Below are 27,918 nucleotides of genomic sequence, written 5' to 3'. Positions count from 1 at the left end.
TGCCCACACTCACAGACAAAAAGAGCCACGCACCTGGCGTCCAGGAAGCGGGACCGCAGGATCATGACGGCCTCGCAGGTGCTCTGCTTCAGCTGCATCTGGATGGAGCTGAACTTGCGGTGGATGATGTTCACCATGCGCTCGATCTCCTTGGGCGAGATCGGCCGTGTGCGCGACTGCTCTCTCAACAGGTTCATCACATGGGTGGTGAACTCATTACACGCCTGTAAGAGAAATAAAATAAAATAAAAGGGGGGCGGATGGGTGGGGGGCACTCACTGACAGAAATTAATCAGAATTTCTTTCTAAACGCCCTCCACGGGGTCGATAGAAATTAATAGGGCTGCCTGGCGACGATGCAAAGCTTTGGCTCTTGAATGTGGGCGTGCAAAATTCAGCGTTGACAAAAACATACAACACGTATGCGTGAAAATGCATGCACTGTAGAGGACACAAGCTGCACTGCATCACTCTAAATGCATGAAAGCATGTTGCACACATAGTGGAAATATTGAAAATGTTGCACACATAGTGGGAAATATTGAAAAATGAAATCAAGCCCCGTGCTTAATGTTGTTCTGGGGGCTACGCTGGCTCACAGAGCCGAGGGGGAATAGAAGTGGTGATATTTCTCATATTTAACAGAAGTGGTGATGGCAGTGTGTTTGAGAGGAGCCCGTGACAGCTACTCCCGTCTTACGAGCACATTTTCACAGTGTAGCCAGCCTGGGAGACGAACACACACAGACACACACACACACACACACACACACACACACACACACACACACACACACACACACACACACACACACACACACACACACACACACACACACACACACACACACACACACACACACACACACACACACACACACACACACACACACACACACACACACACACACACACACCTCCCCCGTGTGACACCAGGCGTGAATCTGCCACGATATTACACTTTCTCTCTCTCTCTGTCTCTTTTTCTTTTTCCTACTGTCTCTTCTTTATTCCTCTCTCCCAGTATCAATCTCTCCCTGGATTTAACTGTGTCACTCTGTGTCTGTTTCTGTCTATCCGCCTGATTGTCTGTCTTACTCACGTTCATTTGAAAGGCGCTCTATTGTCGGGAATACCTCTGCGATCAAGGCAATGAGAGCAAATCCGTGGTTAAATCCCACAATGTGTCTCAAGACTATCGCTGGCATACATACAAACATACACATGTTGTGCGTACGGACACCGTAGGTTCAGTACACCACCTTAAATTGTTTCCACCAGCACAGGCCAGCATACACTGGCCTGAGCGAGTGGAACCAGAATTTAAGGCGGTATAATGAATTCCTATCGACAGCAGCCAACAGAATCAAACATTATCTAATATGCAAGGCTTGCTGCCATCTTTTAAGATTGAGTTGCCATCTACCTATTGATCCTCACAGTGGCAATATTTCACATATGGATCGCCCAGGATTTCAGAGCCGTATAAGAGACTTGATCTGAAGGCTCAGGCAGACCAAATGCGAAGTAAGTGGGAACATGGGCGTGCTCAGCACAATTGGATTCAATTACTCACTAGCAATATAAACAGTCTATAAAAGCTACGTAAGCCTAGCCTAGAGTAAAACGATGTCATTCGTGGAGCGGTGGCATGCTTTTTGGGTACAGAAAATAGGAAAATAGGAAGATCTACAAGGGGGGAGGTGAAAAGCTTTTGAAAACTTTTGAAATAATAATGACATTTTTTGGGGGGGAAAACACTGGTCTATTGCCTTAAGTTCTTCCTGTACCTTTCCTTTCACCTACATTGTAATTTTAAACACACGATGCGCAGTGTGATCACGTGATGGTCACACACATACTCACACACCTTTCCACAGTCCCCAGTTCCCCTGCCTAGCATACTGTTAAAGACCCTGTCACAGTCACAGCGCAACACTGTGGCACCGGGAAATAAAATTCATGGCTACACAGCAAATACACTCACTTCAAATAAGAGTTCGCATTCATTCGGGGAACTTAATGTTCGACTATGTACACGCTGGTTCGTAAACAGGGGTATCATTATGCGGTAACACACACTGATTTATTAATGCGGTAGATAGTGATATGGGGAGAGAAGTGGAAAACTGCCCATGCAACTTAATATTGAATAATAACAACATTCCTTTTTCTTTTTTGCAGCGGAGCAAAGAAACTATACTTGATTATAATACAGATTGAGTCTTCACATAACGTGTTTTACCTGGATTGTGACTAGGTAAATAAATGACCATGCACTCTTCCACCATTTATTGTAAATTACTTTTAGCCAGCTATTAGTTGAGGTATATACTATGAATATGGTTCAATTTAGGCCTGGGAGCCCATGTTAAACTACAACATCATCAACAAGATACAATGCATGGTGCAACCGACTGGAGAGCAAGCAGGCAATTCTACTGAATATTATAATATCTAACGAACTAGTTCAGTGGATGAGTTTTTACCAAAATGACACTGGCAGTTTGTGCTTGTGCTCAGGGGTTTATGAATGCATCCATTTAACATTGTTTACCTGTTCATATTTCTCCAGCTCCGTGTGGTAAATCTGTCTGATCTGGGACAGCTTGGCGCGGTAATCGGAGTGCTCCGTAGAGTTGTCGGCCCCGGCCCCTCCTGACGCAGCGGCGGCGGCGGCAGCAGCTGCTGAGCCGCCCCCTTTCTCTGGGCCTGACACGCCCTCTGCCAGCAGCATGTTGTCCAGTCGCATGAGCTGGGCATCCGGGGGCTCCTCCTCCTGGGCACCGCGGATACTCAGCACTGCAAAGACAGGGAAAGGTCGGAGGTCAGTGGTGCGCTTCACAGCCACGGCGGTATAACGCCTCGTAACAAGCCGCCCGTCAGCCACAGAGTCTGCCTCCATGGCTGACACCCAGACGCTAAGCTGAGCTCCACCCACATGCTGCTGTTGCACCACCCGAAAAGTGTCAGAACCACATGAATCCTAGAGTCCCTATTCTGGGCATAACAGAAAAACATTCTGCAAGAATTGGCGAACTTTAGCTGAGAATAGCCAATCTACAAGCTCATGAAAACGCTGCAGCGTAAAGGGTGTATAATGGGGTGTAGGGTGTATAAAGGGTGTATAATGTAGGATTTAGGTGGTTCAAGTGAGCAATACAGGGCCTGGTCAAGAGCAAAAGATAGGCGGAGACCTGCAGAGTCATACTTATGTAGGTTAGTTGGCATCAGGTGCAGCCTGTCTTGGCGGGCCTTTGTCATTTGATAAAGCATCTCCCTTTTTATTCTCTTTCCTGAGCCTGAATAAAGGGTATGGCTACAGTTTGGCAGAACAACACATAATTAAAGTCCATTTGTTTAATTTCATTAACTTAAATATCCTGTATAAGTAAACAGAATTTGTTGGGCACTAAGTATGTTTTTAATGACATCTTTATTAAGTATATAAAGTGGAAAAAACGGAAAGACAGAAAGAATGGGGGGGGGGGGGGTGACAGTAATAAAGGTCATGAGTTGAATTAAAACCCACCATGTCTCCAGTAAGTGGCTTATGCTTTGCACTAAAATGTGATAAAACAATCTTAGACCCAGATAGACATTCACACACAAAACCCACAGACTGCAAACAGCACTGTGTCGCTTAGGAGTCAGTGATTAATTCAGACACGATTGTTACTGTTGTTTGTCACGATTGTCATGGTTCAATGCGGTGTGGATTTACACCTCTATAAATCAAAATCATACTGAGAATGTTGTGGAAAATACACCAGCGTATGGTTGTGTGTGGCAACACTGGGTCTTTCACAATAACGTGGCTACAATAACACCTCCCACAGACACAGTGACGCTGGACAACACTGGACCAGGCGGAATGCTGAGGAAAACAGAGCCTCTCCCTTCCACTAGAGGTCCCCCTTGCCATTCTATAGGGAAGCCAGGGTCAGCCTTCCATTTTTCGGAGGGGTTGGGTGGAGGTGAAACACTCAAGATGCTGATATTTCTTCCACCATCTGAGGACCATCCATTTCAATTGCAAACACCTTCTGCCACTATATGAGAAACCAAATTGATCCTGGAGAAGACAAGTGCATCAAAAGCAGCCAGTGTTATCGTTGCTTTGGCGGCTCAGCCACTTATGCAGCCCTACGACTTAAGTGACTTTAAGGCCTGTGTGTCGATTGCCATTTAAAACGTTACCACTTGTCATGTGTCTCATTGTCATTGAATGAGAAGGGACAGGCAGGGAGCACTTCATTAATCCAGAGACAATGGGAGTGCTTGGTGCATTAACCCGAGACTGCCGTCCGGGTGGGCTGAGCCTGGGCAGGGGGTCAGTGGGATGAGAAAGGGGCCTGCTGTACGGCCAAAGGGAAGGGAAGGGGGGGGGGGATCCGTCCCCTCCTCCCTTGAAGTTGGGACTGGAAATGCAAATGTGGCGACTGTTGGCGAGTGGAGGAGGTCAGGAGTTGAGGCCGTGTGCTCAGCAGGGGGTAGATTGAATGGGGGGCGAGGGGGACACCGAAGGGGGGGTGGGGTGGGGGTTGAGGTGGAGGGGAAGTCTCAGGGGATCACAGGACTGTACAAACATCCTGTCTCATTACACAGACTCCTTCATCACGCGTGTATAATGTATGGACGAGGAACGGAGGGGAAAACCCCCGATCGCTTCACACACCCGCACTCAACTCTCCTGGCCCGGCACTATGTTGTCTCATGATCACATGGCTTGGTTCAGACTGCAGGCAAATACAATTTGTTTCTCAAATCTGAACTTTTCCACACTGTTACAGGTGATCAGATTGGATTTCAGACATCATCAACCTATCCTTGGTTGCTGTGGTAACGACACAACAACATGGGGTGAATAATGCTCTGTCGTAGGACGGTGTCACTCGCGGAAAATAGGCGATCAGCTATTTTCGCTGAGTGACACCGTCATACGACAAAGTATAAATCAGGCTTCAGTGTCCGAGTGTCCAGACTAAGACACGTCTTTAAAAATTAGATTTGAACCACATTTCAAACCACCTAGGAATGTGGTTTAAATGTAATTCGCCAACATCTGTTTCCCTGCGTTTCCAACCCAATCTGATTCCAATCTGAATAGGTCAAAAATAGAGTTAGGGCTCCCAGTCTGAACATAGCCTATGTTATGTCATGAACACCTCTCTGAACTGTTCCCTGAACACCCCACTTGTCCACACTGATTCCCATACATCACCACACGTTCTGCTCTCCCAACTCTCCAACTTTCATAAGTGTGGCAGAGCGATTTTCTACGGTTACCACCTCGTAAATACCAGACTTAAGTGGGTGTTAAAATGAGCACTCACCACAATAACCCATACAGTAAAATTAGTGGTTTCTGACTTCTTTTTTAACTGAAAAACACATCTCACAGCAGTGCAGACTTTTGGGAAGAAGGAAACCACTAACCTTGACAAAGATAAACAATAAAAGGGTACATTTGGTTTTCCCAAGTGGATAGAAGCACATTTGCCAGCCTCACAAGATTCATGAAATGTTTGGCTTCTTCATGTGAATGTCTAAATCTGGGCTATTGTTTCAGACAACTCACTTGACCCTGTCCCTTGAACGTGGGAGGGAGGGAAGGAATCTCTCTGTCACTAAATCATAACCAACAGCACTCTGGGATCCAGAGAGTACAAAAAATATACAGGAGGAAGCCCTTCTCAGATGTTTCAGCTGAAAGCCGAGGCCTTCGGATTTCTTCCCAAACTCATAAAATGTCTAGACTGTCAAATGAAAATGGAACATAAAAATTCCCTGCGTCCACGCAATGATCCGATTCACGGCTGCCAAGCCCCGGCCTTACATTCACAGTGTTTATTTTACTTGGCTTGAAGCGCCTCAGACATCAGTCTTTTAGCAGAGTGGCCGTTCCAGAGCAGGTCATTTTGTTAGAAGATCTCTTGGAGGGGAAAACAGAGAAGGAGATGGAAAAAAGAAGTAGGACTATGCCTGAAACAGGAACAAAGGTCAGCGAAAAAGAGGAGCCAGTCAAATAAAAAGCCAATGGGTTAGTTTGGCGTGTAATATACTCTAAGCTAGTCACAGTAAAAAATAAAATTGGTGCATTTTATTAAAGAAAACACACAAAAACTGTGGCATCAGTTTTGTGTCTGAGGCTGACAGATAACAGCATCCCCAGCATGAACCCTAAGCCTTGCTAGCTTGACATCTGTATACCCTACCTAATCAGCCAGATATCACATTTGTGCTCCTATCCCTGTGAATACCCCAGATCCCAGCTCCATTCGTGTTGCTGATCCAGCTGTCTTGGGGAGCATCTGTCAGGGGGGACCCAGCGAGGAACAATGCAACGCGCCATGTTGGCTGTGTACTGTCATCCCTCATTGACAGCACATTGTCACACAAACACACAGTCCTCTGAGCTAAGAACTAAATGGCTGCTGCCTATAATATTGTCTCTTACTAACAGCTCTTCTTTTAACGTACCATTTGGTGGGAAAATTAACTTGTTCCCAGGATAGTTATTTCAGATTATGTGAGAAGACACTAGGCTGTTTTGGGTAATCATGTGATCGATGTGATTCTGATGAGGCTGACAAAAATCTCCCCAGCATTCAACACAGGTTGTCCTATCTCTTCTTTTGTGATTTCCCTCAGAGTCACCCGGCACTTGGCACATTGGCTAACCGCTCACAGATCAAGCATGCTGTAAATGTTTATAGAATAACAGACTAAACCGCCAGACCTGTGTGTTTGTGTGCTTGTGTGCGTGTCATCTAAAGAGAGCGTCTGATGGAAGCAAATGATGATTTATTTATTCTGCCCTGAACCTAAAGCACGTAATTAAAACCACAGAACAGATTATCCTAAACAAATAAAATTAAAACAGAAAAGGGGGCGATGTGCCTCCATTCAATTGGCTTTGCTGTGGGTCATAATTACACGACTCAGTGAGGGCCACTTTATTGGCTAATGGTGGCCTAATTGATTCATCCTAATGTTTTCGAGCCTTGGGTCTGTTGGCCTCTCCCTGTCCAATACTGCTGGTGAACTTACTTAGCCACCCGCAGACAAACATTGAAGGTTCTCCCAGGGATAAACAATTATCTCTCTGTGTGTGTGTGTGTGTGTGTGTGTGTGTGTGTGTGTGTGTGTGTGTGTGTGTGTGTGTGTGTGTGTGTGTGTGTGTGTGTGTGTGTGTGTGTGTGTGTGTGTGTATGTGTGTTTTCAGCCCACCCCCGCCTCTCCGGCGAGAGGCGCGTTCGCTGTAAGTCTCTAATGGATGCCATTTCCCTCTTGGAGGCGTTTCAAAGATGGCTTGTTGTCAGACAATGCCTTATTCCTCTCTCCTGTCACTGACACGCAATTCCCACAAGGTGGCTGATAAGCTACATGTTATTCCTGCGTTATTATGAATAAAAACCATGGGATTATTATTACATTGGCGGAGGTGGCTGATTAATTTACTGATAGCGCGTAACATTCCCTTTCTGGAAAGATGGCGGCGTGTTGTATAAGTAAATACTTAGGGTGGAGTGTTTAGCTGTAATTGATTCCATCTTGGAAGATTGTATTTCCATGTGTAAATACTAGGAGAATGCATCTGTGTGAATAAATGCATAATCTTTGCAAAGATGGACTGGGCCAGCATGGGGAAGTCTTGTTTTGTTTTTTTGCACATTGCTGTGTGCACAAAATGTCACCCACTGAGTAGACGTGAAAAGTAAACTGCAGTCAAACCAACAGGGGAACATGACATTTATTCAACCTCGCAGCATCTGGCCTTTTACAAATCAAATCGATATTTAATAATAAAAAAAACAGACCAATTGGCTTTTGAAGGGGTGGATGTTTAACTGTCTGGTCGTTTATCTGGGAATATTTATTTCATTTCTAAGAGGTAGCTCAGGTAAAAGCTTTTCTCTTTGAGGATAAGCTAGGAACATCATGCTAGGAGATGATTTACGTACCTATTTGGAGAAAGCTGCTTTCCCAACCCCCCCTCCCCATTCCTTGTTTTGAACAAGAGCGTGCGCAACATGCTCCCTGCATTTCCATTAGCCAATCAACCGGCTCAGTTCATGGCTTTATGTGAAGATGACAGTGTGCATTAAAATATTAATTGAACTGCTGGAAACGGAGACGTACTGTAGATCATTTCAGCTTAGCCCTGAGTTTGGGGTAAGCCTTAATTGAACAAGAACAAGGGACAAAAGTGTCCCTTTCCTTCTCTCTGCAGGGAAATGAACCATGGAAATGAGAAGTGGGTTGACAGCCAGGGGGCTAACATCCCTTTTCTGAGGTGGAGTAAGGCTACCTCATTTAGAGTTTAAAATGTTTAAAATGAGTAAAAAAAAAAAAAGTGAATATAATATACAAATATGTGAATAAATAACAAAATAACAAATCCAGCTCTAAAAATATAGGCCTACTTTTCAGTCAGTGACAATATTTGGGATTGTATCAAAGGCCCCTAAGAGGATTAAGCTTTCTTCCAGGACACTGCTTGCATCTTCAGAATGATTCAGCTTGTTTTTTTGGTTTTGTTTGTTTAAATAGCATAACAATATGAGGCTCAGATAGAGCGCACCATGCTCTGCGGTCCAGATATCTTATCCTATCAGATTAACAGAGGCAAATGGCAGGCTGTCAAAAACCATTACCATATGTAATCCCCCTTCTAGATTTCGAAGGCATGTCGACAGGGACCGTTGGCATGGCAGCCCGACGAGCCCGTCATGGCGATCCGATGATTGGGGAAAAGCCTGATGTTTAATTAATGATGTTGGGCCTTTCTGTCACAGTTAGCGAGATGCACGGTCAAACACAGCTTTGCCTCTGACGTCCTGGGATGATTGGTCGTTCCGGTTCAAACTGGCAGGCACCTTTGGAGGCCTTCCATTCTGGATTGCGATGCTGTAATGTGATCCGCAATGTTACGTCAAGGGAGTAGAAGCTCAGGGAGCAGCGAGAGCTGGCCCAAAACGACACTCAATGCCAGTCAGGTGACGGCTGGTCCACATATGCAGGGCGGTGGTGGAAGTTCAACAACCGCCTTGCTCTGACATCTCTGAGAGTGTTTTGATTAGAAAACTGAAGGGCATGAGACCTGACATTATTACCCGTGCGCTTTCACTTGATGTCACAGTTCTCACCCACAGCCATTTTGTGCCCCTTAAAACAAGCCTTCAGTTTAATTCATGTGGGGAATGAGGATACAACAAATGACAGCATCCCAGTATGTTAATACATCATGCCCACCTCAGAGTGTGGCTGGATTTAATTGAATTGGTTTGATGGAAGTGGACTAATAATTGTAGTGAAGGGGAGATGGCAAATGGCAAAATGTGTAATTATATATGAACCCTAAAAACATGCAGTTTTTTACAAACTGACAAATAAAATGTCACTTTATAGCACTGGCACCGAACCACTCCAAAGCCTCCCCCCCCCTCTCCCTCTCTCTCTCTCCCCCTCTCTCTCTCTCTCCCTCTCTCTCTCTCTCTATATATATAGTGTGTGTGTGTGTGTGTGTGTGTGTGTGTGTGTGTGTGTGTGTGTGTGTGTGTGTGTGTGTGTGTGTGTGTGTGTGTGTGTGTGTGTGTGTGTGTGTGGTGTGGTGTGTGGTGTGTGTGGTGTGTGTGTGTGTGTGTGTGTGTGTGTGTGTGTGTGTGTGTGTTTGTGTGTGTGATTTAAACAACGCAATTGTTTTGTCACATCTGGCGTGAATGCACCTTTTGGTATCAAATATGGTTTATCATTGGCTGAAGAATTTACTTAATCTAAACTACAAGCTTAAAGTTTGGCAAAACTTCAGTGTCTCGAGAGATTGCTGGAAAAACTGCAAGCCTACGTGAAACAATGCTCTTTACTCCTGGAGAGTGTGAGACGTGTCATGTCCTCCTCATAATAGAATGATAGGATTCAGGTTAAAAACTTTAACTTGAATGACATGCACAGGTCTATAGGAACAAAAAATAAACCCACTCCCCAAAATTATATATCATTCAGCAAATGGAAATATATTTAGATATGAAAAACTATTCAAGCGGTGTAAACAAAACGTTTTCCATCCTTAAAAGAAGAGTATTGTGTCTGGTGAAAGCCAATTTCTTTTTTTGGGGTATAATTAACCCTCTCTGGTCAGGCTGTGGTCGGCCTGTCGTCTTGAATTTACAGTGACAGCACTGGCCCTATTTGTTTGCATTGGTGCTTCAGTGGGCACACTTCATTGTGGCTTTAGCAGTTAATAAATCACAGTAGCGGCCCCCTCTCTTGACGCCAGCCTGTGCTACGGTGGTCCTGTCACAAGGCAGGCACCAGAGCCGAAGCGACAGCTACATGCTAATTCAACATCGGCATAATTCATTATACAGTCGCAAGTGTACTGGAATGGAAAGGGAACCAACATACACCAACCAGGAGGAGAAAGACAAGCATCAAACTGTTAAACCCCGCTGAACCCCCTTCATCTTCTCTGTTTGCCTTTGTAAAGTCTCATGTCTTTAAGTTTAACATTTAAGGTATACTTCAGAAACAGAACAGAATAAAAATAAAATTGCTTCTACTTGTAAAGCATAAATATGTAAATACGGAGTCTTGAATTCATTAACCATTTCGGGAGGTGACTAAATTACATATACAGTAGGTTAATAAAGATGATTAACCAGCATTTGAGCTCCTTAACAGCGCTGTTAAATGGATATCTGCCTTTTTTTATGAAATACGATAATCTATATAGCGAGTTCTTGTAAGTCATGCGAAAGCCAATGTAAAGTGACATATCAAAAGGTATGGGATGGGGGCTATTGAACTCAAGGGGAAATTAACAAAAAGATAAAGAGTCAATTAAAACGATAAGACCTTGCGCGCTTCAGAAGGTGACAGGGGGAATGGATCTGACAGGCCTTGTATTAAACCTCTTTGGTGGCTCCTAGTCTTCAATGTGCCGCCACCCTCAGACCCCCCCCCCCCCAACACCCCCCACCACTCTATGTGACCAGCGGTCCTAAAGCACGAGGAGAAGCCCACACTTTAACCCATTAAGATCGGGAACGCATCTGTGTCATTTTAAGATTTCTTTGGGTTATTCAAAAAATAGCAGATATACAAGCTCATAGCGCAGAGTGCCGTGCTATGAGCTTGTAGATCTGCTATAGATCTGCTAAATTACACAGATTCGTTCCCGGATTGAATGGGTTAAGCGGGCCTGATCACACACCCTCCTGTCCTCAGCAGTCGCATCTAGTAATTATAATTAGGCCCAGCCAGGCCCGAGGGCGACCAATAACGACGCAGCCCCTGGTATACGCTGGACACGCTCGCTACTCGGGATGTGAAGTGAAAGTGATTCGCAAGAAAAATGCTCTCCATTATTCAAGAGGAACAATATATTAGGCCCTCGGGGGCCCACTATAGTTATGCCTACTCCTTCTTTTGTGGGGAGAAAAAAAAGTTTGAAATATAAGATTGGTATGCTTGATGTAATCAGATTGGAGTCCATGGAGAAGATAACGCAGCAGGGGGCCTGAGGCTTCCCTCTATGTCTCGCTTAGTTAATGTCCATACAACTATAGAATGTGGCAGCACTTTCTCTAGGAATATCTCCAAATATGCCTGATATCACATGGCTTAAACCAGCAGTTCTAAAAACATTTTCATGTCAAGGACCCCCAAATTGCATTTGGCCAGGGACCACTATTTGAAAAGATTAAGTGCCAGGGTCCCCCAAAAGAGAACATTTGTCAGCATTTTTCCGAAAATAGCAGATCTACACATCACATCACCATAACTCTATGCACATCGCACGACGCGTTGTGAGCTTGTAGCTCAGATATTCGAATAGCTGAAAAATAAAACAGGGCTTAAGTGTTTACCCTTCCTCATTTTGCTGGGGACCCCCCTGGAACCCCCTCAAGGGCCCCACTTTGAGAACCAGTGGCTTAAACAAGCTAAAAATGTGAACGCCGTAAAATCCTCAGAGTTAATTAAAGATCGGGTAAAGAGTAAAGATCGGTAAGGGGCCGCTTTAAGGATTTTACTGTGTACTGTTTTCATACATGAAGCAATGGCTTTGCAGCCTTGCTTTGCAGCCTGTCAGTGTCAACAATTAACATTATCTGTTATTTCTATGACACTTCTGTCAATTCATGAGACAAAACAATCTTATCTTTCTTATTTTGCTTGAAAATCATACCACTTGTAATTAACAACATGTCAGAGAAGGGACACCACTGCAATGTACATTCCTGGGTATTAATGGCATATAATAAACTGTAATATGATCATGTTGCAGTATACAGTATGGCCATATTAAGTGTTTCGAACAGAGAATCTTTCACATAAGCAACACATAATACTGGACAGGGCCTGTCTCACATTTGTAGAAAGCAAGTAAATGATTGGTAGAGATGCACCTATACAGGTGACAGGATATTTGTTCACCTCTGCTATTCACCTCTGATTGGCTTTTTCTTTTCTTTTTTTTCTTTTTTGTGGACGAGTTTCACAGCTGTGGCCACTCTCCACCCCCCACCAATTCTCTCCAAAATTCCTGAATACTGTCATTTCACCATAGCATCTTGCTTAGCTTTACTTCAGCTCAATATTGTGAATGCTAAATCTCAGCCAAGAAACAAGAGCTATCACTCACCCAAATCAAAATCAAGCCATGGTTAATGATATCATGTGTGGTTATTCCATGGACAGAAACCAATTGGGTGTCAGGGAGGATGGGTTAATATCAACTTGAGTACTACTGCGTGCTGCAAATGCACCGCTGGAGGGTCCAGTCAAGTGTCCTGTGTGGTCCCATGCAGGAGGTAGCTAGCGTCCAGCAGCGTGCACCAGACTGAGGCCATCCAGGGCCCGGGGCACTGTGTTGACTGGGCCTGCCATGTCATTAACGCTTTGCCTCGATACGCTCTACCTTATTAAAGCCATTGCTTCAGGAGAGCAGACGAGCATGTCACTCTGTAAAACCAGGCCAAGGAGGGGAAGGTGACCACACTGCCACCCTCAGCCTGCGCAGGGGGGCAGAGGGGATATGAGCACAGCCACGCAGCGTTGTTGTCAGCCTCATCGCTGGACCCCCTGATGTCCCAGTGATTCCCCTGTCAGTCTGTGTTAATGGAACTCACAGTGGTTATGCTTCTTCACACTCTATCTATCTTCAGCAGGTTGGTCCCACGGCAGCAACGTCTTTACGGCCACGGCTGGCTAGCAGCTTCAGTATATATGGACATAATTGCCATTTTGAATACCAACAATGTTGTTGTGTTTTCCCTCGGGGGGGAAAAAATAAGCTATCAGCGATTAACTCTATTTAAGAATGCGGAGATTCAAATCTACACTAACCTGCAGTGTCAGCATTAGTGCTTTGCAGTGGCCTGGCCTCCCACTGTTTGAACTTGAATTAAATGATGCAGAGAGTTATCAGAGGTTAACTCACTTTGACTTGTGTGCTCATGAGTAAAAAAAGCTACAGAATCAAATCAGAAGGACTCCCCACCCTCGATTGGCAAGCCTGGCAGCCTCCGGTTCCATCCCATTCCATCTATCTGACTACGCTCGCTCGTGTGGCATTTTTCACAGCGAACAGCCCTCCTACTGCCAACCAGTTTATGTAAAAGTGATTAACAGTAATTAATCCTTAATCACCATGATTAGCCAAGTCGCAGTAAATTAAGCCACATCTGGAGCAGCTGAGGGCTCGTGACTGGCAGCAGGCGAGCACAGTGTTGATGCCAATGTTTACCGAGGCCTACCTAAAAACACTTCAAAACGAACGGCTCAGTGTTTATTCCCGTGGCGTTGGTTTTGTATGGAGTTGGTGGTGTGTGTGTGTGTGTGTGTGTGTGTGTGTGCGTGCGTGCGTGCGTGCGTGCGTGCGTGCGTGCGTGCGTGCGTGCGTGCGTGCGTGCGTGCGTGCGTGCGTGCGTGTGTGTGTGTCTGTGTAATTCTCAGCTCTCCTCGAGCGCAAGTGCCTATAGCTACAGTATGCTTCGAAGCAAGCCAAAGATGCATTGCTTGTGGTAGGATGTGTAATGGGCTACAATGTGTGTCATATCTCTTGGAGTAAAGGAATGATAACTACCACACTTCATCATGTTTTCAAAGTTTAAGGAAATCCACACTCACCTAAAAAAAAAAAAAAGAAGCTTTCCAAGAAACCAGGAAACTGACCTTCAACATCTATAATAAATAGACACCGAGGCATATTCCCCCATCTTCAAGGACACACACACAGACACGCGTACTCACAAACACACATGCGCGCACACACCTCGCCCTCTGTGCCCATGCTGCATCGTTGATTGGCTGAGTTGCCTGAAGATGTCTCAGTGCATGCCAGCACCAGAGCCCTGTATCTCTCCATAGGTCTTTTTTTGTGCAGGGAGATAAATGATGCAGTAGGCATGGTTGTGTGCCGGGGAACTGGTTTCATCACAGTGGGGGTGCCGAGTGTCTTAGCCCAATGTTTCTCTTCTGCCCCCCTGGAGAGTTCCCTCCCTGCGCCCCCAGTCTCTCCCTGTTACCCAGCTCCAGATTAATTACACACTTTAATGAGCTGAATTATTAATGGGGCTCTTACTTGGCAGTTTAAGGAAATGCAGCAGAGAAAAGTCAGCGTCGAGCGCTGGGGTCTCAGGCTCTCATTAAAACATCACACAACGCCTCTGGGACCGGTGTTATTTAGCCGGAGAAATAATAGGATTTGGTATTTTACATATCAGGAACAGAAAAGCTGTTTGAGGATGAATCCACCGCAGGAGATAGGGAGAAAGGAGCCCTGCGGAGGCTCTTTCATGACATTATGTCATTATGATTGCGGGCCCGGGGAAAATGAAAGGCCATCTAATGCAACCACTAGAAAAGGTTCATTTTCTGATTGTTCAGCACAGATGGGAGCATTATTATCTGAAATGAGGTGGACTAAAGCAGGAATGAAATGAGTAAAAAGAATGGCAATTTCTGCAAGATTACATCTCATTTCCTTCCAAGGCACAGATCCTCATCAATGTAAATGAAAATTGAGAATCATTAAAAATGTAATCGACTCTCCTTGAAATATATATAGAAAATTGTCCTATAACATTACAAATAACAAACAACTCCACTGTGAAGAGGCAGGGAAATGAAGGCAGGAAACTGGTTCCTGACAAGTCCCCTGTAGTCTGATTATGTAACTCAAATTGAAACAGAGACTTAATTGAATCTATTTGTGGATGTTATGTCCATGGGTCATACACATGTATGATGTTCGTCAACCGGAAAAGGTCCAACAATGTTAACACACTTGCGGCATGAGCGTTCAACCGCAAGCGTATACAATTTGACGACAAGGCTGGGAAAGTAAACAAAGTTAACAAAGATGCAGGTGTGGTTTGTTCTTTCAGTACACTTTAGTGTGTCATAAACAATCCGTTCCAAGAAGTTACTCACATTCAAAGTGCGATAATTGTGTTTATATCAGACAAGCTGTGCTGCGATGGCTGCAGCGCAAACACACAGGCTACATGTCTAGGGAGCGCGAGATGAGGCTTTCGCACTCGCCAGTGGAATCCACAGCGCGATCCCAGGAGACCTCTCTATTTGTGTACAAGACGCTGCCAATGCTGACTTTGTTCCTGCTGTTCAGGGGGAGGGAAACAATGGCAGGCATTGCACAGTCAGATTACATTACAGCCCAAAGCCCTGTGCAGGATTCTGAATGGATTTCTCCCCCCCCCCCCCCTTCCGATATTCAGGAAGGCACTTGAGGGAAACGGCTGATATTATCCAAGAGAGAGATAAGACAGGGAAATTCTAACCGACGATTTGGTTGTCGCATCTCTGGTCACTGGTCTTGATTAATCATCACCATGAATAGTAATCAGATGACCTAGAACGGCCCGAGTGGCCAGGCAAGGTCAGCACTCGGGCGGGAGACTTTGTCTTTGTATGGCCCTGCAGCCCCAGACAGAAGGCCCTGGGGACACCGCTACTGACTCCCCCAACTTCCCCCATCCCCGGACACAGGGATGAAACCAACACAAGTAACCACTCAGGATTTAAAAAAAAGGCAGAGTGGCTCATTACGTGGGTCCTATCTAGGTCACGGAGCAGATGCAAATGTAGGTCAGAATGAACCCCTGTTGTCAATCAAGAAAGAGAAAAGAAAGGGGTGGAGTAATGGAGGAGCGGCGAGGGGAGAGTGTCCCCCCCGTGAAAGATCACGCCTGCTGCACTTCACGGCTCGTTCCCCAAGGACGAGCGAGCAAAACAATATGAAAGTGATACGTGGCTAGGAGGAGAGCGGCGCTAAGCTTGAATTAGGAGACGAAACGAGACCGACTTAAGGTGTGCCTCCAGTGCGATCGGAAAAAAGGTCAAGTTAGAGAATTTCTTCAGTGCATTTTCACGGTGACATCAACGCCTCTTTTGTAGTCAGTTATGCCAGAGACTAAGGAGTGTCATTATAACATTCATCACCGCTGTGCCAATAAAGCTGTTTCCCCGTTGTAAACCCATCCTGCACGGTGTGCAGTCCTGCTGTACCATCAGCATTCTGGTTGGATTATAAAGGCAGTCTGACCTAGATGCTGCACACCTCCAGAGAGTCCACTATCTGGTCCTCCTATGCCTGGCAAGCACATCCCGCCAACAGGGAGTTCATCCCACATGTTAAGTCACCTTGCTGCAAGAGCTGCAGTAGCACTTTCCCCCAACCTTTCAGATGACTAGGTCGTTGTTTTTGTGTCATATTCTTTTTCTTTTCTTTTTTCTTTCTATCTTTTTTTTCCTTCTTTTTTGGAAAAAAGTTAACACGCAATCTTTTCTCACTCTCACATCTGGAACATTCTTGGCCAATTCCACTTCTCTCTTAGTTATCTAAAAAAAAAAAAAAGCAAAAAAAAAAAAAGAAAAAATCTCTTTCGCTGTCTTGGCTAGCATCCTCCCGAAATCTGTAGCACTTCACTTCACCTCACGCTGAGCTTAGATGCAGTGCTAACTGCCTAGAAGGTTGACACTTGTCTGAATAATGTTATGCTAATGCTCCAGTCTACCTGTATTTACCCCTAAGTGCAGCAAGCAATCTGTTGATTGCAGGAAAGCAATTTTCCTGAAAGAGGGAGAGAGAGAGAGAGAGAGAGAGAGAGCGTGTGAGTAAGTGAGTGTGTGTGAGAGTGAGAGTGAGAGAGAGAGAGAGAGAGAGAGAGTGAGTGAGTGTGCGGGCAAGAAGGACTGAAAGAGAGAGAGCGAGGGCGAACGAGAGATCTCCTTAAAGCTACAGCCAAGCAATTTATCGAGGAGGACAATTTTCTCTGCGACTGTGAAAGGAGCCTTTTTTTCTAATTGTGCTCTGGCAGAGACATCGAGATGGGAACCAGCACAGCAGGGACTCATAAGCCTGATTTATACTTTGTTGCATGTCGGTGTTGTGTGCTGAAAATAGCTTATCTACAAGATCACAACGGCGACGCATCACCTCGTGGCACATTGTGAGCTTGTAGATCAACTATTTTCAGCACGCAACACTGACAAAGTATAAATCAAGCAATGCACACATGCGGAAAACTGGGCAGTATCAGCAGAAGCAACGAAATGCTAAAAAGCTTCTTTTTTTTTTACTTATTGAAAATATTTTTCAAAGATAATTACACAGGCCCATTCATGGAGTCCATAACGTTCTCTACTGCCTTATAAATGTCATGCTTCTGTTTTTCAGGTCTCTTCTTGCAGTGGCAGGTTAATTACTTTCAGGTGTTATCTTATTCATAATGCAGTATGACAATACATTGTTATGACATTGATAAAAATACATGTATGTATAATACATACATATATATATATATATATATATATATATATATATATATATATATATATACATACATATTTGCATATATGTTTGCTTTTGTAGGCCCTCTGCAACACCAAACCCAATAATGATAAATGGGGACAATGCCCTTTTAATTTGTCTGTTGGACTTCTTCCTGCCTGCAAAGGCAGATGTAGAAATTGATTGCTCTTTCCTACAAGGAGTGTGTGTGTGTGTGTGTGTGTGTGTGTGTGTGTGTGTGTGTGTGTGTGTGTGTGTGTGTGTGTGTGTGTGTGTGTGTGTGTGTGTGTGTGTGTGTGTGTGTGTGTGTGTGTGTGTGTGTGTGTGTGTGTGTGTGTGTGTGTGTGTGTGCAGAGGGGGGGTGACAAGGCTTCTAAAAATAAAGCAGCAGAACCGTGTGTGTGGTGCCAGATTGGGCTCAGCGCTGTGCTCCGTCTCGCTCTGGCTTCGACTTCTATCTGCCCGTGTGATAAAGCTGCTAACAGGCCTTTATCAGGGAGCAAGGGGAAATATGCTCCTGCCAGATTAGGCCCCAGACTCTGCCAAGGTTATAAACAGCCTGTTATCTGTGTCCCAAACAGAGTAATCCACGCTCTATCAGCACCCAAACATATGGGCCACACAGAGCAGAGATAGCCTCTGATGGACACTTGGTTTTAATTGCAATGAGAAGCACCAGAGCATCCAGGAGGGGGAAAGAGACGGGACATTAAAAAAAAGAGTGCTTTTATTGTGAACGTCTCTCGGTGTAGCCGGCCGGCGCTCACAAAGACCGACCTCGACCTCTCAGCAACGCTGCACCTGCTCCTCCTTGTATGGCGAGGAGATATCGTCAATGATCAGGGCAGATTCAACGTTACGTATGGCTGGAACCTCTAAATGGCCTTCTACATACCGCACAGTAAAATCCTTGTGCTTATTTTATACGTAGTTGTGTGCCGGACTCCCATGCCAATAATAGACAATCTACAAACTCACTTGTGAGCTTGTTGATCAGCTATTTTCAGCATGCGACAACGCAGCGCAACTAAGTATAAATCAGGGTTAGTGTGTTCATTTTGTTTCCCAAGCTCCAGCTGAACGTTTTCCCTTCCAACTGACGTCATTTATTTTTTCGCCTTTGTGGGTTTGGTCGGCGTGCTAAATTAGATGCGGTCACAGTGAGGAGTACGCATTAATATGATTAGGCTGTGAGGAGGCTATTTTCAGTTCTCAGCACAAAATATGTCCGCTCTTACACTGAAGCTGCACTTCACGAAACAGCAATTCTCAGATGCACTCTCTTCCTCTCACTAATCAATAACAACTCACATTCCCAGTCTGAGTCTTAGTAGACAAGAACAGCTCAAACATATTCTGTCTTGGGAAAAACAAATAAACAAACAAGAAACTTTATACTTTCCAAAAGTCGGGGTGAAGTAAACTAAGCAGGTATAGTCAAGTGTGGTGAACGTTGATATGAACAAATGCCTTTATAAAGCAAATGTCAGTCAGTTACAGAACACTTCATGAACCCTGACCATTCATAAAGTAACACTTGGTATTTGTTCCTGAAACTACTAAAGGTAAAGTAAACTGATTCTGTTGTAATTCATATTCTATTGTAAATACACATTGCAATGTTGATCCCTCCTCCCCAACTCAACAAGATGCAAATTACATTTTCACCAATGGGGGGAAAGCCGACCCCAGATTTACTCTCGTGTAGGAACTAGCGTTTGTCTGCTTGGCATTTTGCATGACTGTGCTTTCAGTGGGGGGGGGGGGGGGGTCTGTGTCTGTCATTGTCATTCTTTCCTCTTGGCTGTCAATGAATGATATGGCACATGTAGAGCTGTCATTTCAACAAATCAAACCTCACAGTTTGCTAGCAGGGGCACTGGTTGACTAAGTAGGATAAGGATAGGTTAATGTTATTTCAAGGCGGAAAATCCTGCTCAATATACTGCAAACTTTAATATACTGTAGAGTTAAGAGTTTGACTTTACCTTGATCATAGTGACTTTGACAACGGTGTTGCTCATCTAAACACAAGGCTAAAGTGGGAAGTATTTTTGAATAGCAATGAAGAATAGCATCTCCCCAGAAATGAAAACACCTTACAGTGAGTGGGATTGGCACACATAGCCACTTATTTTCCAGAGTACAATGCGAGAAAACCAGGTATGCAACATTTCATCCCCTTCGACCATTAGACGCTAGTCATTATGTGAAGGAAACGCCTCCGTTAACGAGGGCTGAGGCAAATCTGGGAGATATTTAGACCCTCGACTCGGCTCCGTCTCCTCACATAAGCAGCAGGCTGCTCTCTCTGTCAGTGGAGCTGTGATCTGAATACCTCTGCCTTCATAAAAGATTCAGGCCTTATTGACTTCCTACTTTGGTTTCCCTGCAGAGCAGAGCCTACCTCTCCGGCTCCTTTTAAATTCTGCTCTCGTGGCTGAGGATCCGCACCTGCCTCAGGATAAAAAATAAAAAATAAAACCGCCGGCTTAACAAAAAGCTTTTATAGCCTTCCCCGAACCGCCTCTATCACGTATCATTCAGCCCACAGAAAATATACCATATAGCTGTGCACTGCATCATTAGTGAGTGTATTCCCTGCAGGAATTACAAAGCTGTACAGTATATATGAGAATTGTACAATATTAGATAGTTATCAAAGAAGAGTCAGTCCTCCTCTCTACCAACTATTTACTGTTGGCGCAGGGTGCTGTATTTAACAGAGCAGATTTCTCAGCTGTTTCCTTCTTACAGGGTCAATTGGGAGATTATTGGCATTATAAAATGCCACATCACATCTGTGATGCTAAATATTGATACACCATGTTCCGTTTATTTCAGCATCTGTTAACTGTGCTGCTCACAGCACATCATTTGCTTGGGGAGTACTGATTGCGGCATTAGAGAGGCATGCACAACGAGTTCAGCCGGCTCTGTCCCTACGATATTTCAAACACCAGCACATATGAAAGGGCACGGCGTCTAATAAATTCCTCATTTTATATACTTCCCCCAGATTTCAAAGTCTTGTCCAATAAAGTTTTAAATGTCACGAAGGAGCCATAACATAGATAGTATAAACGGGAGCCGGGAAGACCATACAACACTTTGTCTCTCATCCTTTTATCCAATAAAGTTTTATACCTTTGGATCAACTATAAAACGCTTTGGAAATTGTCAACAGGGGAATAATTGGCCATTTTTACTGTTATCATTATATGTCCCCAAAGGCTCTTCTCACAGGATTAGGTCACCTTTGAGTAAAAGTTGTGTACTACACGCCCTGTTCCTTTGGTCGCCTAAGTAGTAATTAGGTAACATACAGCAATCTACATGCATGCACACCAAATTTGGGCACAAGCAGTGTCTTCCTGTTGATCGTTCAGTTTCACCCTGACATCGCTATTTTGGGCATGTCATCATAGGCAGGAAAAACTACATTTGAATCAACAACATAGTAGATCTACAAGCTCACAATGCCTTGTATCACGATGCTTTGGGAGCTTGTAGATCGGCGATTTTTTTTTATAAATAAAAAAATAGGGCTTAAGTTCAGTCAGTCAACATGAGGATATGTGTGTGAAGAATGTAGATCATGGTAAGACAACTGAATAATGCAAGGTGGATGGATGCAGAGTTCAAAAGCCGGCACTGGCCTTCTGTCCAGGATTTCAGAGTTGAGGCATACTGGTCGAGCAAACAAAAGCAGACCAGCATCTCTAAGGCACATTTCACACTTGGGTAGAGGCAAAGGACGGGCCTTTAATGACACACAGTCCCCCCAGTCACCTAGAATGAACACGCAGCGCTGGAAATAGACCGGAAACTCTGCCTCCACACAAGCCAGAAACCCAGTGACGCCTGCTTGCCTGCCCGTCTGCATGCTCGCCTGCCAACCCCTACATAAAGCATTGTAGATGTACAGAGATTCAAAACTGCTATGGCGTAAAATACGTCTCTATCATACAAACAATACACGCCTCTAATGCTGACACAAAGCGACATAGCGTGTATATCACACACTGTCTACACTGTAGACAGTTAATGTGCTGCCCAGTGATGTGTGCAGCAGCACTGGAGATAGGCTTTCAGCAGAGCAAAAACTCTCCATGTTGCATAAACTGTCTGAAAGTATCACTATGCTCATAGTCTTGTGTTGCAAGACGATCGGACAGAGATCTCCGCCTACCGATCTAAATTCTAGTTGTTAGAACAGCGTCCAATAACAAATCTACGCCTACTGCTTTGAAAATAAGTCACATCACTGTCCCAATACTGTCTTAGAGTCTTTGCATTGGTTCTGCAATGCAGTTATTTCTTTAAATCACCAATTTGTTTCCACCCAGTTTTAGTAACGAGGGCTGGGGGACTGTCTCTATACTTGAGCGAAGCGTTTAGAGACTGTATATGCTCATTCAGACTCCAACAGAGGCTTACAAGATTACTGGCTTGGCTATAAAAACAGACTCAACAAATCATTCTAATGTAGTATCAAAAGTTCAGAAAACTCTATTTCTATAAGCACCTGACTTCCCCTCAGAAATTATCCAATAGGACGTTGAACTTTCCAGGCAGGTACAGCGAGTCAAAAAATAGAAACAAAGCACCCGGTGACCTTCTCGTTTGCCGGAGATTTAAGCCCTTGACCGTTATTGACCATGAACGTTCCATACGTTTAATATGACAAACTGGTCACTTGTATCGTATTAAGACTGAATGCTTTCCTATTGATTGTGTTTTCCTACCGGTGGAAGCAGCATAGCAGGCCGCCCTGCTTCCTGAAAGGTCATTTCATAATGCCTCATACATAAAGTAACTCACCTGTACCAATGTACCCCAGACTACACTAGAGGCTTCCAATATTGGATTCCCTCCCTCACCAAAAATATATCCCCCCACCCGCCCCCAGCCCTTTCCATTCCCTGGCCTCCACAAATGTGCTCTGTGACAAAGGGGTGGGCAGCGCTGGGGTTAAGTCTCCAGTCTCCTAATGAGCTGCTCTGTTCCACTATGTTGCATAAACCCATTACCTCCCAGAACATTACCTCATTCATTTCTTATATGTGGATAGCTTCCCTCCTCTCTCTCTCCCGAGAGCATGGCGTTTCAGACACGGCTCACACATGTGCACATGCATGCACCAACACAAGCATGCACCCATGCACACAAACATATAGACCCCCCCCCCCTCCAACATAATACATCACAGCGAGACGACCAGAGGTAAGTCTATAAAGATTCTGTTTCACAATGACTTGACCCTGAGACAGGCAAAAAGAAAATTAAAAATTAAAAAGAATCTCTGCTGGTGGGAGATACATAATTCAGAGGGAAGACAAAAGATGGTAGAGAGATACGGAGAGAAGAATAGGAGGTGTCTCCTCGATATAGTGCTGCTTCCTCAGTATGTGGTGACTAGTGCTGTGCAGGAAGACGCGAGTGAGATCCTCTATGAGAATCCTCAGGCTAATGCCTGATTTATTCCCCGTTGTACGATGGTGTTGCGTGTCGAAAACATAAACAGAGATCTACTCACAATGCATCGCGCCCGGGACATGTTGTGAGTTTGTAGATCAGCTATTTGAGTCAAACGACACCGTCGTACAACAAAGTATAAATCTAGGCTTAATCCTGGGATAGCATCCACTATGTGAGGCGCTGTGTGTTCTCTCCATATGGCTGGCTGCCGCTGACGCATTAGCATTCCAGGCCACTTCGGAGAAGGCATGCAGTGATGAGAACACACACATTTACATTTTAGCTGGCAAGAAGACAAGAAAATTCAAATGGATACACTGATAGCGGCAAAGAACCGCAACCTCTTGTGAGCTTGGGCATTCACAAAGCATTTGAGAACATGCTTTGGACCCCACTGGTGCATGTGGAACAATGAGAGACATGCGTTCCATTCATGTAACAAGCCACTTCATAGAGCCTCACTGTGATTGATTGTGGACACCGAATAAATCTCGACTTGTCTGTGTATCAATTACCCCCGTACTAATCCTCTGTCTTCTATCTGAACCAGAGAATATTTATGTCGGCGGAAGACAATATTAAATTACAGCCACTGCTTCTAGCAAACAGCTTCACGTGTAGCTCAAACTGAGAACATGCATGTTAGCTTCCACTCACAGAAGGACTTATTCAAATTTATTGACACCTTGGTTGGAAATGAGCGAGCACTGGCATCAATTTGATGCTAGGACACTTTACTTTGTCACCATAAATCAGCATTCTGAGTTCAGAGGAACAATAGGGCCATTTCTCAAGCTAATAGCAGCTGCTTCTAGGCTACAGAGGGAGACTGTGACTTTGAATCAACTATTCAATATGGCATGTGTGTGTTTACATGGATATCAATATTTAATCACAGTTAGAGACAGCCACAATTCAGAGAGACAATAGATGGGGTTAATATGAATGCCACTGCCTTAAGCAAAATATTTTTTGTTTTCAGGGGGAGTTTGCAAGAATTCCTGTGCACTTTAATGAAAAAGTAAACAATGACATCAAATGAAACCGAGAGGAATTGCAACCCACCCCCCTGGGCTCTACTCAAGATATAACCAAATCTTCTTACATTGTAGAGTAATGATGGGAATAATGTGGTATTCTGTCTACAGTTTAGTTGATTCATCACTCCCTTCACCCACTTCTATAGTATCCAGTGTTGAAGACAATGATGTCTGTTGTTAATGTTGTTGTTTGTCAGGCCAAGTCAATAACTAACGTTTCAATCTCAGCCATTTGGACCTCATTATAGTTCAAACCGCAGCCCTCACACATCAATCAAAGGAAACATTGTGAGCAAATGTGTCCCCTGTATAATTGCACCCAGTCCCATTTTTCGGGCACACAATGACAGTGCATGCGGTGATGGAAAACTGCAATGCATCCCGCGGCGCATCATTCTGTTTGAAGAGGGAATGTCTGCAATATGAAATCCATATGAATGTTTCACAACCTCCTCCAAGTTTCCAGTAAAAAAAAAAAGAGAAAAAGAAAGAGAGAATCTTCTAATATACTGCTCTGGAAAATTAACACCATCCTTCTCTTCTTTCGGTTGAAGGCTTGTGAGTTTTGGCTATGCTACCATCCTCTGCATGATACTCTCTCTCTCTAAGGCCTGTCGCAGTTATTACAAAATCACATAATCACAATTATTGTGAGCTTGTAGATCGGCTATTTCCACCTATTTTTTTTAGTATAAAATGTGTAAATATGGCCTATTGTGGTTATAGCACATTATATATTTTCATTTCTTTGAATATTTAAGTTATTTGTCACATCTGCCAGTGCAATTTCTGTTTACAAAGCCTAAACGGTAAACGCCAAACAGAAATGTAATTTTTAAGTTCCAAAGTTCAATGGAAAAACACAATTAAAATTAATTAATTAATTAATCGCAAATTGTGTGACAATTAATCGTCAAGCAAAACTTCATGAACGTGACAGCCCTACTCTCCTTCTCTTCTCTTCCAGGGCCAAGTTAAAACAGCGCATCAAGACTCCTAGCTTAAATAATTGAGCGAGAGACTGCAGGGTACTCAGCTCAGGCCTGCTTGATGTAAGGAGTCCTTAAAAGATGCATGGATGCCTCCCCGGAGAGGCTTCACAGAGCTGAGGCTCTGTACTCTTAAAGATTATGTGTGCATCCTCTAAAGCAAAATGACCAGAGAAGCATGCTCAGAGGACTATTATTCTCCACAGAACCGTTTGAGGGATGGGTACCAACCTGTCAATATTCATGCCTCTAAATCAATGGGGCGTACATTTATTTGTGACGCAAATCCAGACATATTCAGAGTGACTTCCAAGACCGCAATACTGCCTTAATGCAAGACAAACACAGAGCAAAGCAAGGTAAAGCAATGCTTGGTTGCAGACGTATATAGCTTTTAGACCTAATGCGCTAACAGTCTAGCAAACATAAACGCGTTTCGCCATTTACAGCTAAACATATCCGAGGGGTTTATGGTTGATTTCAACAGCCGGTATGTCCTGAGCACGGCTGTGCCTTTAAAATGTAATCTCTGACTCAGATGTATCGGCTTCTCCTCGCCCCGCCATTAAGGACGAGGGCCTAAATTATTGATCCCCTGGCTTCATCAGCATAGCAGTCACGTCCGAGCGCAGGGGATCTAACTCAAGCTGTGTCCCCACGCTCCAGCCACTGAAATAATTAGGAGGAGTTCTCATTAAGGGAGACTGAAAGGTTGAGAGGGAGAGCAGCCTGAGGGGCATTCTGGGTGTTTAATGTCTTCCCCTGGGTCCCCGAGATCGTTCTGATCAAATCCTGAGGCTGTGCCTAAAGACGACAGGCCGTGTACCGCAGCAAAACACACACACACACACACACACACACACACACACACACACACACACACACACACACACACACACACACACACACACACACACACACACACACACACACACACACACACACACACACACACACACACACACACACTTGGTGTGGACACAGCGCTGCACAAATAATACATCAAGACAGCGGGAGGAGAGGAGCAATGCATAAATAAAGACGTTGCACAGACCTGCAAAATTAATAATAAATTGTGAAGGTTGGGATCAATAACATCGGCACATAGCCTCAGCAAGTATTAATATGGTAGAAAAATGAGGCTACTGAATGTATGCTCAGCCTCAGACTAGTATAGCAGTGTGAACTGGAGCACACTCTCCTCAACTCCTGTTATTTCAGCTACTGAGGGATTCCACAGGGCTTTGTTGTTGTCCCAAGGTGATTTCCCTCTGCATGCTTAGTGGATCATACTGGCAATTCAGCTGCATGTGTTTGTCTGTGTGTGCACCTGCATTCATTGGAGAGTGTGTGTGTGTGTGTGTGTGTGTGTGTGTGTGTGTGTGTGTGTGTGTGTGTGTGTGTGTGTGTGTGTGTGTGTGTGTGTGTGTGTGTGTGTGCATGTGCGCACGCACACAAACACAGTGGTACGAGCACTTGTCTTTGTGTGTGCAGCACCTGCATTCATTGGAGTGTGCATGTCTGTGCGTGTGTGCGTGTGCGTGTGTCTATGCAGTAAAGAGAAGAGGGTAAAACAGAAAAAAGAAATGCAAAATAATTGGGAATGAATGTATAATGAATGAGAGATGCTTTGATTTCCAGCCTATTTATGGAGGCAGAGAAAAGATAAAACCGCCAAGTGACAAAGCTCTATTTTCCAACACATCTGGCAACATAAATACCTCGGACTAATCTCAACTTCTACCATCTTAGTTAATGCAGTGTTATTCTCAACCAAACAGTCCATATGGAGACCTTTCTCAGTCATTTTTCAACCAAGGAATGCTTTGCAAAGAAACTGCATTGTCATGTCAGGCAGCAGAGGAAAGCAATAAACAGCAATACCACACAGGGATCAGACAAACAAACCTGACGTATATTTTATCGTACAGCGGCGTCACGTGCTGAAAATAGCCGATCTACAAGCTCACAATATGTCGCGATGCGACGCATTGTGAGCTTATAGATTAATTTGTCTTTTTACAAATCTTGAAGAAATGGTAAGGAGTTTTTTACTCATTTGGAAATATGTAACAAATCTTCTCTTATAGGGTCTCTGGCACAAAATCTTTTCAGACAGGGGTCCAAATAATTCAATTTGAGGGTCCTTGACATGAAAATGTTTGAGAACCAGTGGTGTATGTCATACACTGTGGCGTATGGCTAGTGAAGTCCGTGAATCCCTTTCTCTTTTTTTCTGGTCACATAGTGCCTTCTTCACGGTGGACTTGCCTCACACTGCGACTCCCGAGCTTCCCTAAGTAGCTCGGTGTCGAGGCCACACCCCTCGTTAGCGGGGAGGGTTCATTATGCAAATGATCCTGCTGGAGCCGTATCAACGAGGCGCACGCTCCGTTATCGTTTTCCGCCGCCGGGCCTCTTCCTCTCCCCGATCGCTCATACGGAATCATGGCCTAATAGCATCCCATTAACATAATTGCCAGCACAACTAGTGTTCCGTGTCTCAGAGCCACTCTGCTGCTCTGCCAGCCATAGAAGAGAGAGAGGGAGAGGCAGAGAGAGAGGGGGGAGAAAGAAGGAGGGAAAG

At 44.5% G+C, this 27,918-nt stretch overlaps 1 protein-coding gene across 2 annotated transcripts in view; it reads right to left on the bottom strand.

Annotated features, from left to right (window-relative positions):
* Positions 1-27,918, bottom strand: part of LOC311052585 (pre-B-cell leukemia transcription factor 1) — a 60,200-nt gene that overhangs the window by 10,858 nt on the left and 21,424 nt on the right. For both annotated transcript variants that reach the window (XM_084067600.1, XM_084067601.1), the window contains exons 3-4: positions 2,558-2,802; positions 34-224 (exon numbers count right to left, since the gene is read on the bottom strand). In XM_084067600.1, coding sequence (XP_083923726.1) covers positions 34-224; positions 2,558-2,802 — 436 coding nt within the window. The remainder of the gene's footprint in view (positions 1-33; positions 225-2,557; positions 2,803-27,918) is intronic.

This window comes from Gymnoscopelus microlampas, assembly GCF_963454915.1.
Source record: "Gymnoscopelus microlampas genome assembly, chromosome: 9".
In the NCBI taxonomy this organism is placed as follows: Eukaryota; Metazoa; Chordata; class Actinopteri; order Myctophiformes; family Myctophidae; genus Gymnoscopelus; species Gymnoscopelus microlampas.
The sequence above is the reverse complement of the archived record's forward strand: the minus strand, read 5'-3'. Positions and strand labels throughout refer to the sequence as shown.